The sequence below is a fragment of the Vicia villosa genome, linkage group LG1, assembly GCF_029867415.1.
Source record: "Vicia villosa cultivar HV-30 ecotype Madison, WI linkage group LG1, Vvil1.0, whole genome shotgun sequence".
NCBI classification, from domain to species: Eukaryota; Viridiplantae; Streptophyta; class Magnoliopsida; order Fabales; family Fabaceae; genus Vicia; species Vicia villosa.
Window position 1 is genome coordinate 25276070 of NC_081180.1, and position 17338 is coordinate 25293407.

General features: G+C 29.6%; 2 protein-coding genes across 3 annotated transcripts; both read left to right on the forward strand.

Moving 5' to 3' along the window:
- The first annotated feature begins 3902 nt into the window (after positions 1-3902).
- Positions 3903-6077, forward strand: LOC131595539 (uncharacterized). Its single transcript, XM_058867930.1, has 6 exons — positions 3903-4116; positions 4234-4360; positions 4414-4657; positions 4800-5005; positions 5072-5599; positions 5723-6077. Exons 1-6 carry the CDS (start codon positions 3903-3905, stop codon positions 6075-6077), a joined length of 1674 nt encoding a protein of 557 aa, XP_058723913.1.
- Positions 6078-8754: 2677 nt separating this feature from the next.
- Positions 8755-15457, forward strand: LOC131631742 (sucrose nonfermenting 4-like protein). Of its 2 annotated transcripts, XM_058902512.1 has the most exons (14): positions 8758-8998; positions 9165-9417; positions 9525-9612; positions 9897-10076; positions 10271-10405; positions 10517-10576; positions 10870-10959; positions 11468-11572; positions 12955-13099; positions 13176-13349; positions 13646-13709; positions 13836-13905; positions 14483-14597; positions 14948-15457. In XM_058902512.1, exons 2-14 carry the CDS (start codon positions 9290-9292, stop codon positions 15037-15039), a joined length of 1446 nt encoding a protein of 481 aa, XP_058758495.1. In that variant the 5' UTR covers positions 8758-8998; positions 9165-9289; the 3' UTR covers positions 15040-15457. The 2 variants fall into 2 exon arrangements, with proteins under 2 accessions (XP_058758491.1, XP_058758495.1); XM_058902508.1 differs by lacking the exon at positions 14948-15457 and having other exon boundaries at positions 8755-8998; positions 14483-14917.
- The last annotated feature ends 1881 nt before the right edge of the window (positions 15458-17338 follow it).

Here is a 17338-nt window from a genome sequence, read left to right on the forward strand (position 1 = left end):
ATTATATTTTGGGAACTAATATACATATCAATCTTCTTTCCTATATTCATATTTATTTTTTTATATAATTTTTATTTAACTATTCTATTTAATTTTCTATATAAAATAAACCATCTAAAACAAATGAGCGTATTAGATTGAAGGTTGCAACATTCTAGCCGGAACCAATGGATTCAACTTACTGCATAAATCAAACACAAAATATGATGTAAGGTTATTCTAAAAAGAAATATTTATAAAATACATAACAAATTAAAAATAATAATTATTTGAATGATTAACAAAACATTTAATTTTAGATTTGAAAAAAAAAAGAAGAAAGACGAAATAATAGATTATATAACCTAGAAAATAATAATGCTAATAATACTGAAATCAATTAATATTAAAATTTTATTTATTGATTTTATGTCTTGATTTTAGATTTTAATTTTGATTAGGATTTTGGGATTTCAGTAGCTCAACTTATTAAACTTTTTCATTGATGATAATGGTAGTAAGATATCATGATTCATCTATTTCTTTAACTAGATTGTTGGTCCGTGCGATGCACGGATATTTTAGAATTGAAAACTATAATATTTATTAAAATTTAATATTTTATTATTATTATTATATTAAGTGGGTTATTATAATAATAATAATTATTATTATTATTATTATTATTATTATTATTATTAATGTTAATTTATAACAATTAATTTACTATATCATGATATTTTCTATTACTATTATTTTATCATTTTATTTTATTTTTTATTGTTATTTTTTATTTCAATAGTTTTGTTTCAATGGCTTATTATTATCACTACAATATTTATTATCAAATTAAAATTGCAACTTAAAAATCAATACTTTCTCGTATGTTTTCAGTATCTCTTAAAATGACGTGATCATTATTTAAATAAATAGTTTAAATAAAAGTAAATATATTATTAATGGTGTACATAATTTTACAAATTTTGAGGTATTGAAATGTTATTGTCATTAAAAATATTTAGTATCGGATGACAAATATAAAAATTCAATAAAAATATTTAATTTATATATTTATATATAAAAATACATAGAAAAATGGGTGATTAAAGTAAACCGATTTTGATCGATTGATATTCTAAAAACGATTTTATTAACTTGAGGGGTTAAAAAATTTAATCGAAATTAAATATTTGTTTCAATGAAACCAAATTAAATTCTTTGTATAAATACTTTTTTAACCGATTTTAATTGATTGATATTTTAAAACTGATTTTAATTGATTGATATTTTAAAACTGACTTTAATAATTTGAGAGGTTAAAAAATTTAATCAAACTTAATTATTTATTTCAATGACGTATAATATAATTCTTGATTTTATTCTTAGCATCAAATTTAAATTTATTTATTTCTATAAATTTGTATAATTTAAACTTGTATAAATTATTATTATATTGTTATTAGTAGAGATCGTTCAATAATATGTTCTTATTAGTAGTAGTATTTTTATAATAGTAATTATTATTATTATTTATTAATATAGTGTTAATTAAATATTAAATAAAATAAAGATGGCATATATATATATATATATATATATATATATATATAATTATATAGTGTTAATATTAATATCATTATTATATAAACATTACAATTTCGAATTAATTAATTGAAATAATAAAAGATAAATTTGACGATTTTGAGAAGTTACAACAATTGAAACAATAATATAATTTACTGTATTGAAAATAAAGGATAATAAATTGCAACAACATGCTTGCAAGTAAATCACAGTCATAATTAAAATATAAATATTACTTATATTAAAAATTAATATGATTTATTGTAATAATAATAATACTACTGTTACCTATGAAATTCAAATAATGCAGAACAAAATAATATATTTAAATATTGGTAGAATCATTTGTAACATAATTGAAGACCTTCAATATATTATGGTTAGAGACAGATACTTATATGATTTTTCACATGATTCTCAAGTAATAAGACTGTAAAAGTAGCAACAAAATAATTCTTCTTTCTTCTTTACGTCCGCAAGAAATAGTAGAGAAAACTACATCACAAAATCCTATAAGAAAATTATTACAAAACCATATAGTTATAATATTTAGATAATTGATATAATAGAGTAAATTAAATCATAAGTATAACATATAAATTGAAGAATAGTTAACACGTAGTCGAAAATAAGAAAAAGAAATAAGAATATCGATACAAAATTAAAAAAATTAGGTACTTTGTCTTTGTTTGGGTAGAAGAAGATGAAGATATACAACAGCAAAAAATAGTTGAAGTCTATATAATTACTACAATAGAATAAGTTGAGATACTTGTCATATAAATCAAATAATAGCTAAAACATATGAAAAGAAAGGAAAATATCAATACAAAATAGAAAATGAAGTACTGTCTCAACCTTATTTGAAGAGAATGAGAAGACCTACAACAAAATATATAGTATAAAATATATAGTACAGACATGTAAAACTCATTTACCAGTTATGTATTTATATACATAAGAATGATTATTAAAAAGACAATAACTCTTATTTTGTAACTCATATGTTACAAAAAAATTTGTAACGAACCGTTTTACCAATTAAAATCTATTATTAACTAATAGTAATTAAATTTTTGTATTCTAATTAAAACATATTTACTTTTATCTTTATTATAATAATTTCATAGTATTGCAAATGACAAATATTTATGGAATATATTTTAGCCAAGTAAAAAAATCTAAAATTATGAATTTTTTTTATGTAGAAGTTAATATCTATAAAATGAATAATAATGATCAATAAAAATATTGACTAATTATTTTTAATAAAATCTTGTCCTAATAATTTTTTTCTCGTATTAGTCCTAATTGGTCAATCGGTTATTTTTAATCAAATATAAGTAAATAAAATCAAATATTATATATTATTAAAATAAACTAAGCTTTTAGAGCTAATAATATAAAATTTTACATATTAAAGTATTGACTTCAAATATTTTAATATCAATTTTTTTTGGTAGTGAGACAATTTATTAAAAATTATTTATTTATTATAATATAATTAGGGTATTAGATTGGATAAATGTAATGATTTGGTGTGAAGAATAAAAAGTGATAAAAACTCAAAATTTTAATAGATTTCTAATATAATGCCACATTGGATTAAGGTTTATAATATGATGACACATTGGATTTAGGGTTAGGGTTGTGTCCAAGGTTGTCATCATGACAACCTTGGATTTATATTAAGTAGATAATAAATTATAGGGTTAAATATGTTTTTAGTCCCTATAAAATTACCCAAAATGGCTTTTAGTCACTATAAAAAAATGTTGACATTTAGTCCATATAAAATTATTTTTGCACTCAATTTTAGTCCCTGTAGATGGATCAAAAGTGAGTGCAAAAGTAATTTTATAGGACTAAAAGTAAATATATTTTTTATAGGGACTAAAAGCCAAAATTCATATATTTATAGGGACAAAAAACATATTTAACCCTAAATTATATATGATTATTTTGAAGGTAATAAATAACAAAATATTTAAAAAAATTAAAATCAAATAAATGACATTAATGAAAAAAACACAAAAAAGGAAACTTAATTACTCGACAATTTAAACCCAAATATGTTTTATGTTACCGTTAAATTAAAGCTTATACCATTATAGTCGAAAATAGTACATTCAACCTACTGCATTAGCCAAACCCAAAATATGATATAAGGTTAAGATAAACACATATATTTAAAGAGTGCATAACAAAATAAAAATAAAAATTAATAAAATAATTAACAAATCATTTAATTTAGGATATTAAAAGAAAAATCTTGTAACAATAGATTGTTTTCTAAACCCATATTTCTTTGTAAAGTAGTCTACAAACTGATTGCCAAAATGCTAGCTAATCGGTTGAAACTTGTTTTAAATAAGTGTGTTTTGGAGAAGCAGTCGGTTTTAGTTGAAGGGAGGTCCATTCTTGATAATGCTATGGTGGCCACGGAAATTATTCATGCTTTAAAAAGAAAGACATGCGGTAACAAAGCCCATCTGGCCTTAAAGATTGATATTAGTAAAGTCTATGATAGAGTTGATTGGGGGTTTCTTCGGGGTGTTCTTCTTCGATTAGGCTTTGATGAGAAATGAACTTATTGGCTTATGATGTGAGTGACCTCGATGCACTACTCTATTCTTGTAAACTCATATAGAGTTGGACTAATTATTCTAGGAAAAGGACTGAGACAAGGAGATCCTTTATCGCCATTACTTTCATCCTCGTTTATGAAGGTCTCTCTGCTCTTATTAGAGGCGCAGTTGCCAGCGGAGACATTCATGGAGCACAGATATGCAGGAGGGCACCTAGTGTGTCCCACTTGCTTTTTGCTGACGATTGTTTTTTATTTTGCAGGACTAACCTTATGAAGGTGACAAATCTCATGGAGATTCTTAAAATTTATGCAGCGACGACAGGTCAAGAGATTAACCTGTCTAAATTAGAAGTTTTCTTTAGTCGCAATATCAGTGGTCCAGATCAGGATGATTTAGCCAATGTGATGGGGGTGAGGCGAGTTTTGGGTACAGGAAAGTATTTGGGGGTACCTTCCATGATTGGTAGAAGTAAGAAGGCGGTGTTCTCTTTTATTAAGGATAGGGTTTGGAAATGAATCGATTCTTGGAGTGGTAGATCTTTGTCTAAGATTGGGAAAGAGGTTATAATTAAGTCGGTTCTTCAGTCAATCCCGACCTATATTATGAGTGTCTACTTGATTCCGGATGGGGTGGTGAATGATATAGAAAAAATGCTTAATTCATTTTGGTGGGGGTGGTCGCAATAACAAAGGCATAAGGTGGTTGGCTTGGGAGAGGATGACTAGCTCGAAAAGTGAAGGAGGTATGGGTTTTCGGGATTTTAAAGCCTTCAATATGGCTATGGTAGCAAAACAAGGATGGAATATTTTGGCAAAACCAAACTCTCTAGTGGCTAGAATCTTCAAAGCAAGGTACTTCCCTTGTTCCTCCTTTCTTGATTCTAAGATTGGATATAATCTGAGTTTTGTTTGGTGTAGTTTATGGAAGACAAAAGATGTTCTAAAACTTGGTAGTAGGTGGAGTATTGGAGACGGTAGCAATATTAAGGTTATGTATGATCCATGGCTCCGAGAGAAAGGAAGGTGGTTTATTAATGGCCCGCAAGTTCAAGGCACGTATGATCTCTATGTTAAAGATTTTTTGCTTCCTTACATTAAGCAATGGAACGTAGGCAAGATAAATCAAATTTTTGATAACGAAGGGGCTGAAGTTATCCTTAGAGTTCCTTTAGTAGAAGATGTGGTGGAAGATAAGTTGATTTGGCAAGAGGAGCATAATGGTGAATATAGTGTGAAATCGGGGTATAAACTTTGGAAAGGGTCGCAAAGTAGCACTCGATCCTATAGCATTGAGGGTAGCTGGAAAAATCTTTGGAATATTATCACGCCATCAAGAGCTAAGCATCTTTTATGGCAGATTTGTAGGGACTGCCTTCCGACGCGCGTTAATGTACAACAACGGCATGTCCAATGCCTGTGGTGTGATTTAGAGGATGAGGATGAGTGGCATGTGTTTTTCGGATGCGTTTCCATCATTCAAAGTTGGAGGGCAACATGTTTGTCTTCTATTATAAAGCCTTAGTTACATACTTTCTATGATGTTAAGTCTCTTATTTTTTATGTTTGTAGCCGTGAGGACCATAGGGATGCATGTAGATTTGCTGTTTTGCTCGAGACTCTTTGGAGGAGTAAGAGTAATGTGGTTTGGCAAGATACACGGGATGATGCTATAAAGATTAGTTTACAAGCATACCATAATTGGTACGATTGGTTCTTAGCTAAAGATGAGCATAAATCGGGTGTGGCTAATAATTTATCAACAGTTTGGATTCCTCCTACGGCTAACCATTTGAAATGTAATGTTGACGCAGGTTTCAATAATGTGTGTGGTACAACAAACATTATTTTTGAAAGTTTATTTCCACAAGTGTGTCTTGGGATGTGGGTCTTCTTTCCGTTATTGAAGCTGAAGCTATCGCTTTGAAGGAAGCAATCCAAAATGCCATCACCCTCCAGTTTACCCATGTTATTTTTGAAAGTGATTGTCAATATGTTACTAAGACTATTCATGCGCCTCGTGTTGGTAATTCGGAATTTAGTTGTATTATTAAGTCTATTCATAATTTGTTGTATTTGTTTCCGAACTTTGAGGTAAAGTTCATTAAGCGCCAAGCGAATTCGATTGCCCATACGTTAGCTAAGGCAGCCAATTCTTGGTCTAGACGTAGTTTCTTTAATATTGTACCTCATTGTATTGAGCATTGTGTGATGAATGAAATCAGTTAAGTTTGTTCTTGTAAAAAAAACCCATATATAGGTTTTTAAAAGATTATGTCGCAAGTTAAAATACTATTTGTTTGACTAACATTTAACAATTAAAAGATTTTTGTACAATATAATATTAAATAAAAGAGTGATTTTATTGGATATATATTGTGATTGATTGATTGTATACATGGTTGTACAATACAATTATTTTATACATACGTGCTTCACCCATTTTCTTTTATGGAATGAGTTTAATGGGTATACACTGACAGCATTGTCATCCAATAAAAAACCATCAATCTGTCATGTCATTAAATTTTTTAAAAAATAAAAGAGTGATTTAATTGGATGCATGATTGTGATTGGTTGACAGTGTAAAATTATTTTACACTGTCAGTGCATCACCAATTTTCTTTATGAATTGGGTTTAATAAATATGCAGCGACAATGTAAAATAGTTTTACACTGTCATCCAATATAAAACCATCAATTTGTCATATCATTATATTTTTAATTATATACATCACCCATTTTTTCTTATGAAATACACCCTCCGGTCACATTTATAAGCAAAAAAAATGGTTTTCACGATTATTAAGAAATTCAATTAAGTGTAGTTAACTTTTTAGATTTTGGAGAAAACATTGATTAAATTTACTATAATATCCTCTTTATTAAATTTAATGAAGTATTGGAAAATGAAATATAGGGGTATCTTAGGAATTACAGCATTAAATGATTTAGTAATAATTGATTTTTGCTTATAATAGTGACCAAGAATTAGACCATTTTTTTTGCTTATAATAGTGACCGGAGGGTGTAGAAGAAAAAAATACCGTCGTAATACAATAGGGAAACAACAAATATAATTTCGAAATTTCATGTAAATGAAGATTTTAGAATTAGGCTCTGTTTGGTAAAACTAGCTGGTAGCTGGTAGCCGATAACTTGTAGCTTGTAGCTGATAGTTGATAAGTTAATTTAAGTGTTTGATAAATTAGCTGTTATACTAGCTGATAAATACAAAATAACATAAAAGGACATTCTTAATTAAGAAATTTCTTAATTAAGAAATTCATAGTCTCGTTATATTATTGTATTATATAATTAAATTAATTTTTATAAAATAAAAAAAATACATTAGCAAAGCATGCAAAAAAAATTAATACATATTAAAATTAAAAATAATAGCGAAATATATCGAATAATTATATATAAATTTTTAAATGAACTTATATAATAAAATTTATATATAAATTTAATGAGATATATAAAATAACTTCATCACGATTTTGAATTCAATTATATTAATCTAAAATAATAATAAAAATAATTTTATTGTCTATTTTACGGTAAAACTCTAATATTATTACGTTCTCGTAATAATCTTTTAATGTTTCACAAATTTAAAAATTAGCAAAACTATCTCTAAATTCATTACAAGACATGTAATTTTAATATCGTTAAAAAATATTAAATATTGTATTTTTTTGTTAATCGGCACGAATATAATTATACAACGCAAAAGCTATAATTATACATTCTTAAATAACTTTTGAGAAAAAAGCTAAATGTTAGTAAAAAAGTTACAAACTAAAAGCTAAATGACATTTACCAAACAATTTTTTTTTTTGTTAATATAAGCTGAAAAACTAAAAATTAAAAGCCCTTTTTCTGGTGTTACCAAATAGAGCCTTAGGGTCTGTTTTGTAAAAATACCAGTTGACTGATAAGCTAGCAGATAACTTATAGCTTATGACTGATGGTTGATGACTGATGACTTATAGCTTATAGCGGATGGTTGAGACTATAGCTTATAAGCTCATTGAAGTGTTTGATAAAATTAATGATTCAATTAACTTATAAATGTAAAATGACATAAAAGATATTTAATATATAATTATTTTATTTTAAATTAGAATAAGTTATAAGGGTTAAAAATGGATTTTAATTAAAACAATAAGGATAAAAAAGGAAGAAAATATAATAAACTATAAGACATAAGCTATTTGAAATGACATCTGAAAATAAGCTATAAATTAGTAAAATAAGCTATAAGTTCGTGATGAAAAGACCGTTACCAAACGAGTCTAAATTATCATATGAACTTATAAGACATAAGACATAAACTATAAACTCGAAAACATGTCTTACCAAACAGAGTCTTAGAATAACTTATTTTAGATACAATAATAATTTTAAAATAACACTACTATAATTTTTTTTAAAGTTATGTAAAAGAATAAAAAAAAATTTTTATTTTTTAAAACTCACTCTAGAAAAATAAATAAAACATGTTTAAGAAAAAGACAATAATGCCTAAACATTATTAATATCACCACCAAAACAAAAGTAAATGACCATCTTTACCAATCTGACATTACAACTTCAAGTGATTCATTGACCCTTTTATTGTTTGTTTTATTACCAATTTTTCTTCATATCAATTTTTATTTATTTTTTTCCTCAAGTGATAATAAATTTCAAGCATCTATTACAAAGTTTCGTCTTTTTTTCTTCTTTATGTTTGGATTCTTTCATAGCTCACTCATCCTCGATTTTCTCAACCTCTTTCCATAGGGTTTCTACTTTTCCCCCAGAATTTCTTAAATTCCTCGACGTACGATTCTCGATTCGGTACGATTTTTTTCTCGATTTAGGGTTAGGGTTTTTGTGTCTTTTAGTTCTTGGCTTTGTTGCATGCAATTTGTGGTGTCGATTTAGGGTTAGTGTGTAATGGGCACTAACTGTTTTTGATTTGGGGTGAATTTTGAATTTTGAATTTCTATTTTTGGTTTTGTAGTGCATTGAATTGGTGCTGCATTTGGTTGAATTTGGTTTCTGGGGATTGGACTTGGTGGAGGATGCTGTAAAGTTGAGTTCTTGGAAGGAAGGAATTGTGTGGAGCTTTCTGAATTTTGGAATAGGATGTTTAGTCCGAGTATGGATTCTGGTAGGGGTGTGGGTGGTGTTGTGGCAGGGACGGTGTTAGTTCCCATGCGTTTTGTGTGGCCTTATGGAGGAAGGAGTGTGTATCTCAGTGGTTCTTTCACACGGTATATTTTTTCTTTTTTTGGTGGAAAAGCTCTACTTTTTCTGTTTTATTATTGTGTTATTTATTATTATAATTTTTTCTAATAAGAAATTTGAATTTTGTCTCAAGGTGGTCTGAGCTTCTGCAAATGTCACCAGTTGAAGGTTGTCCAACTGTGTTTCAAGTTATCCATAGCTTGGCCCCTGGTTATCATCAGGTCAGTTATATTTGGTTATGATTGTGTAGTAGTTTCATGCTCTATCAGAACAATATTATTATATATGTATGATTGTATTCTTTTTAAGATTTTGTTTTGAGATGTATTCTTTTGAATGTTAAATTAATCACGAAGTAATATATTACTGCTTATGTTTGACATTGAAGTGCTCGTTTATGACACACTAGTGATTTTAAAACACTCGGAGCAATATTTATTATTGAAAATGTTTGATCTTTATTCGTGGTGGCTATTTACTTACTATATGGTTTTTTGAAATGCAGTACAAGTTTTTTGTTGATGGAGAATGGCGGCATGATGAGCACCAACCTTATATATCCGGAGAATATGGGATAGTTAACACTGTATTATTGGCTACTGATCCTAATTTCATACCTGTTTTACCTCCTGACATAGTTTCTGGGTCTAACATGGATGTGGACAGCGAGACTTTTCGGCGCGTGGTAAGAGTTATTCATACCTTGACTGTTGTAATTATTATTACAGACATATCGGTTATTTGGGTGTTGGAGCATATATCATAACCTTGGTTACTTACAATGTGATGTAGCAAATTGTGTTCTTTGCACTGTGCTACTGTATTTTCATGTCTAAATTTGTGCAGTTGATTAATTGCATATGAAATTTCACCATCCAGGTCCGATTGACAGATGGTACATTGAGTGAATTGATGCCGAGAATATCGGAGATTGATATACAGACCTCACGCCAACGTATTGCTGCATATTTGTCGATGCAAACAGCTTATGAATTACTTCCTGAGTCAGGCAAGGTTTGGAACTTTTACCATTGAACCTTTGTTGAGGACCATCTTTTGCTATTGCCAAACCTGCTTGCTATCTAGAATATCATAATTTACTGATGTGGTGATATCTGGCCACAGGTTGTTACCTTGGATGTTGATTTGCCAGTGAAGCAAGCATTTCACATACTACATGAGCAGGTATCTTTGCTCTGCTCATATAGATTTTTATATAATACTGAATAACTCTGCTCAATATATGTTCGATTACTGCATGTAATTTCCTTGCCTTTTATAACCTTGAGAAATAAGGGATATATGATTTCTTGCATTTTGAATCCTTTTACGGAACTTGGCAGTTTTTAAGAAGCGTTTATGCGCCAATGTTAATGTCTTTGATACTTCAGCATTTTGATTTGCATTGTTTCGCTTGCTTAATGGCTGCTTATTTGTTGCTTTCTTATGTAATTTTTTTTTAATTGGATAACTTACAGGGAATTCCAATGGCTCCTCTTTGGGATTTCAGCAAGGGACAGTTTGTTGGAGTTCTCAGCGTTTTAGATTTTATTTTAATTTTAAGAGAGGTATGCAAGTATTTTTCTGTTTACTTCTTCTGCTGGAAAGTTTTTTAAAGCAAAACTCTTGTCATAATGGCTTTTGTAGTTCCAAGTGGCTCAAAGGTAATATACAACTAATACAAGATGTAGACTAAGACTGATAGTGAATAAACAAATAACTAATTGACTCAATTTATTTTTTTTAATAAAAAGACTGCATGTTTTTTGATGTTACAATATCAATTTATCATTATAAGCATTTCATTTATGGTTATTTGTCATTGATTATGAATCCGATAAATCTGTAAATAACCACTACAGAACTTGATTTCCTTGGCTGTCTTCCTTGATATTCCAAGTTTCCTAAAAAAACTTTTCCTGCATTATATGAGCTGGGTTTCAGGAGTTAGTTGTTGAGAATCAATTTCAAGATTTTTCCGATAATGATAAACTGCAAATTCTAATTGTATAATTCATACATGATCCATCTTGTTTTTGCAAGGTTATATAAAATTTATTATTGTTCTTTTCTCAGCTCGGGAATCACGGGTCCAATCTGACAGAAGAAGAGCTTGAAACACATACCATATCAGCTTGGAAGGAAGGAAAATGGACTGTATTTTCAAGACGTTTCATCCATGTAAGTATTATATATGGCGTCCGGAGAAACTCTGACATGTGATTATGCTTCATATATTCTACTAGCATCTTTTTGTTTTTAAAGCATACATTAATAAGAACGAGAAAGAATGCTCATCTTTTTGTGATGTACAATAAATAGATTGCAGAAGTAACGGGGATGCCCATCTTTTGACAACTTCAGTTTTTGGGTAAACCAGCTAGATATAGAATTGAGTCTATGCTAAAAGTAGAGTGCAGAAATATTATCTATTCACATGAAGAGGTCTACTTATGAGGATCATCTTGATGCTTAATCCATATTGCATCATTGAGATAGATCTTGCTTGTGTCTTCTACAAAAAATTGGGAATGCACATGTATGCAATTAGTGGACAAAGCAGAAATAGGAGAAACTATAGAGAAGATGGTAATGGATTGAAATAAAGGGAATGATGATTGGAAAAACATTTAAATATTTAGAGATAAACTTATCTAACCATAGCTTCATGTACACCTTTCGCACTCAAAATATTGCTTCAGTTTTTCTCTTAACAATTTATTTTTATAATTTACTTAGAACAGATATTTGAACTAGATAATGGCCATTGAAGCTGTTGAAAGTTGAAGCCAAAATAAAAGAGAAACTGAATCCTTATTTTTCTTATTAAGCTTTAAGTTTAAGCAAATGGAGAGACATTGGTTAGGCAAAAATTGTTTTGGTTTGTGTGTATGCACAAAATAAATGCATATAATTCTATCTTTTCCAAATAATGTGAACTTTCTTAAAAAAGTTCTTTGGGTAATCTTTCGCTAAGATGTTAGGGAATACAGGCATATGTAAATGCAAGCATTATTGTTCCCTTAAATTTACGAATTATTCATATGATCCCATGAATTTGATAGCTCAATGTATTAGAACTTCAAACTTCAAATGTGCTACTTTTTCGATGAGAAGAAACTGCTTTCCATGTCTACTTAACCGAGGCCATTTTCCTTATCATACAAATGTGAAAAATACGGTTATTGAAGTTAAATTCATTATACCATGTGTCGCAATGCTAATTTTCAAAACGTTAAATTCTCTTGCAATCCTCTTCATACTCGTCTTTTATTAATTAATTTATAAAGTAGTCCAATTGTTTGACTGTTGTTACTGTTCAATCAAAAGTACCATTCTTTTTCACAACTTTGCAATCATCCAACTTATTTTAATGTTGGAACTTGGATTTGAAGTTGACAAAACTACTGTTGCTTGGGCCGTGTGTGATTGTGAAGATTTATCCAATAATCACTGTTCCCTGTATCTCAGTATGGTGTGCATCTGTTCAGTAAAATAAGTGTAATAATTATATAAAGCAGGAGGGGCTATATGATTGATCGTTGATTTAACTTATTATTCAGGCAGGGCCATATGATAATTTGAAAGATATTGCTCTGAAGATTCTGCAAAATGGAATTTCAACCGTTCCTGTTATTGATTCCTCTTCTGAAGATGGTTCATTTCCACAATTACTGCATCTTGCTTCACTTTCAGGGATCCTTAGATGTAAGTGTTTTATTTTTCTGACAACTTTCTTTTTTCTGTTATGATCTGCTTGATGGTCACCAGATAGAATTTTCAGGCATTTGCAGGTATTTTAGAAATTGTTCTAGTTCATTGCCTATACTTCAACTTCCTATTTGTTCAATTCCTGTGGGTACATGGGTGCCCAAAATTGGGGAGTCAAATCGCCGGCATCTAGCAATGTTGAGACCAAATGCTTCTCTGACTTCTGCCCTAAACTTACTAGTTCAAGGTTTGATTCTTTTTTATGTTTACTATAAAATAAAATCAACATAGAGAAAGAATAAAGAACTGGTTATTCTATTTTATGATTGATTTATAAGACTGATGGTAGCGGGTGTTGTCCTCCCAAGTTGAGAAGTGTTGTTTTCGGGTGCAATTAAACTGCATAGAAAAGATGAATATGTTGACTAAATGAGGAATAAGAATCATTAGTTTCAAATTTTAACATTGAAATATTAGTTAGATTGTCTTGCATACGTGATATGATTATATGTCGACATAACATTTTGACATTTTTCTTTTCAGATCAAGTAAGTTCGATACCGATAGTTGATGATAGTGACTCTTTACTGGATATATATTGCCGTAGGTTAGTTTTTATCATCATCAATATACTTAGGGAGTACTATAGTTCAAACATTAAATTGTCTTCAAAATTCATTCTTTAGAGTGGCTCATCAAGTTTCTCATTTTTCCTCCTTTCCCTGCTTTGTAGTGATATAACAGCTTTGGCAAAGGACAGAGCTTATACGCGCATTAATCTCGAGGAAATGACTGTTCATCAAGTATGTTTGGATTTTCTCTTTCATTTTTTTCCATTTCTATTGACAATTTATGTTTTTGAAATTAAACTAGAGAAAACAAAACTAAAATGGGAACATGTTTGTTTATCTTTTACCGCTGTGTAGTTTTGTGCAGCCTATGACACTGATCACTTGAAGACGACCACCGAATTAATATATTGAATTAGTGCTTTTCTGCCCCCTACTAAATTTTCTTGGATAAAAGTAACAAAATTACTCAGCTACATAGACTAGTATTATCCAGAACTATGATGCTTAAGTTTAGTGTTTTCATTGCCTATTGAAGTTATGCAAAGTCCTTTATTCTTGAAACGTTTCTATCCCATTGCTAAATGAAAAGAAAGAGTAGTTTAGGAAATACAATTATTTTTTTATTACTTATGTAGACTGCACCACGAAACAAGATTACAGCATTGTTTCTGTTACATGTGAAAAGAAGACTGTTTTGGTATATACTCTAATTTGTAGTGGGGCCACCCATTTTGTTGTTAATTAGGATTTACATACCTCTTCCAAGCTTACTCGTTTCTTGCTATATACTCTTGTTTTGTTTGTACAGGCATTGCAGTTGGGCCAGGATGTTTTTAATCCGAATGAGTCGAGAAGTCAAAGATGTCAGATGTGTTTGCGAACTGATTCTTTGCATAAAGTGATGGAACGTTTGTCAAAACCAGGTTTTATTTTCCCTTTTTTTCATGGTAGTAGCTTTATGTTTTCTTTGGGTGATTATCAATTATGTGTTAGGTGGTCAATTTATTCTTGGTTAGGTTTTGTTATTATTCATTTCGTCATTTTCTGCAATCAGTAACCCTGATTATTCATTTATCTTCAAATGCTGAATGAAAGCAACATCTTACTTAATCGTTTATTTCTATTTTCATTTTAACTTACTAATAAGAATTGAAACTCGTGAAGTGATTAATTGTGTCCAATTTTCGGAAACAATGAAAGTCCAAAATAATTGTTTTCATTGTTTCCACGAATGCAATGCTTAAATTTGTATGCTCTCTTGACTTGGACTCAGGTGTCCGGCGGCTTGTTATTGTTGAAGCTGGCAGCAAGCGCGTAGAAGGCATCATATCACTGACCGACATATTTAAGTATTTCCTTTGTTAGTTTGGATTGGTGACTGAACAAGTCAGTTAGTGCTGCAGTGATCACAACCGTCTGCAAATAACGCAACCATCATCGGCCCAATTGCTAAAGGGGGTAGAGATTTCAGAGCTTCTGCACGGTGATTTGATCGTTATTTCATTGAAATACAATTGGATCGGCCTCTTGCTTCATCGCCTCGTTTTAAGATTTTAGGCTAGAGAAAGAGGCGGGCCTGTAAATTTGAGTTTTTTTATTTTTATTTTCCCAAATTATTTGTCTCCCCCCATTCATACATATTTATCTTCAAATATGTTGTGCTCCTGATACAGATACATATTGTTATTTAAGGTACAGAGTTTAGGGGGGAAATTTATGGGAGGACAATTATTTGAAATACTATTGTATTGTTTTGTTGTTTATTAGCATCATTATTATTTCCTTTGACGTGTTTTCTAAGTTAAGAAGTGTCTGGTTGGCATTGTGGAATTGGTGATTGGTAGATATTTTCTTGTATGTTTCACTCTTTTGTTGATATTTTCTCCTAAAAAAGTAGTACATATGCTAAACTTGCAATTTTAGGAATTTACTAAAAAATGAGATGAGTCTTGTAAATGGACGTAAATGAAAGAAAACGATGTTGACTCTGTACCATTTATGGGACAGCTGAATTCTGAATTGAAAATGCAATCAAAGCTAATCTAAATATTCCCAAGTGAAAGTAAATCTAGAGATCTTTAAATTTAAGTTTCAGCTTTGGCTCTTATTTTACTTTTATTTTATTTGAAGTTGATCCTTTAAGTATTATGATTGCAATTTTTGTTTTAAGTTGGTGATATATAGAAAGTGACTAACTGCATTGACGTTTTAATACCAGGTGGTACACTTTGAAGGGTTAAAGTATATTTTTGTTAAAATAACAAGAGTATAAATGGAAAAATGGAAAAAAAAAGTGACAAGTTAAAAGGTACAAGTTTAAAAGCTAATTTAAATATTTTTGATTAAAAGGCATAATTTATCCTGGAGAAAAAGTGTATATTTTTTATCAAAAGGCATAATTTATCCTGGAAGAAAAAGTGTCATCGTGGTATGTTTTAGATGAATTTCTATCTTAGATGCAATTAGAACATCGTGGTATGTTTAAGATAAATCTCTATCTTAGATGTAATTAAAACGCTGAAATGACTCTACATTGTTTGAGAGACTATGAATCTGAAACGACTCTACATTGCTTGAGAGACTATGAATCTGAAACGACTCTACATTGCTTGAGAGACTATGAATTTGCTACTCGCTTTTAGAAATTTATTGGTTTCTTGGATCCACTATTCTATCATGGAGATAATGTGCGGAGCTTGATTTAGAGTGGGATTTTTTTTATGTTTTTAAGATATATGATTAGTTTCTAAATATGGAGCATATTTGGAAAACTAATATTTGAAGCTCTATCTTTTTGGAGAAAATTTTGGAAGATTTTCAGCAGTACCCTTCTGCGGTTTTGAAGCCTAAGTCCAGTTTAGAAGATTGTTTAAATAGCAAGCAACAAACCTAATTATTTCGTAGAACTTATATTGTAGTTTGTGTTAGGGTTTGTGCAGTCTTGTGTATTGTGAGCCTCTCTAATATCATTTTTATAGAGGAATTGAACGTTTTCATTGAGTTGTAAGTTTTGTGATCATTCATAAGCTTTTAAGCATTGAGTGACTGTGTTTGAAGTGTGTCTTCTAAGTTGTTGAAACTGATTATCACGGTTGACGGGGATTGAGAAGGGTCTCATACCTAGGCGAGTCTTAGGTAGAAGTATAGCACAAATAGTGATTAGGCGAGAGGGGTGTAAACTGGAGGTTATTTATGTGTGAACCAGAGGTTGTTTGCATTGTACTTCGAACTGATACTATCATAGTGGACTCACCCCTAGCTTGGTAGCCATAAAGTAGGTATTGTTATATACTAAACTGGGTGAACAATTTCTTATGTTCATTTAAGTTTCTGCACTATTTTTTTGTATACCTTATCATTGTGTGTTGTTTAGAGATCATTGTCTCGATATCTCTTAAGACATTTGTGATCAAAACACCAGAATTTTAATACTCTTAAAAATGTGTAGAATATCTTATATTAAAAAATAAATGAAAGTTTTAAAATGGTCTCATGATTATATAAAGGGTGAGGGCATTTTATGAATTTTAACATTTAGATTGATCAATCTAGACATTGATTTAACTTGAGCTTTCATTTTTAAAATTCGTTTTACACATTTAGATTGGTCACTCTAAACATATATAATTTTCAAATATGTTAACATATAATGTGTTTTTATCAT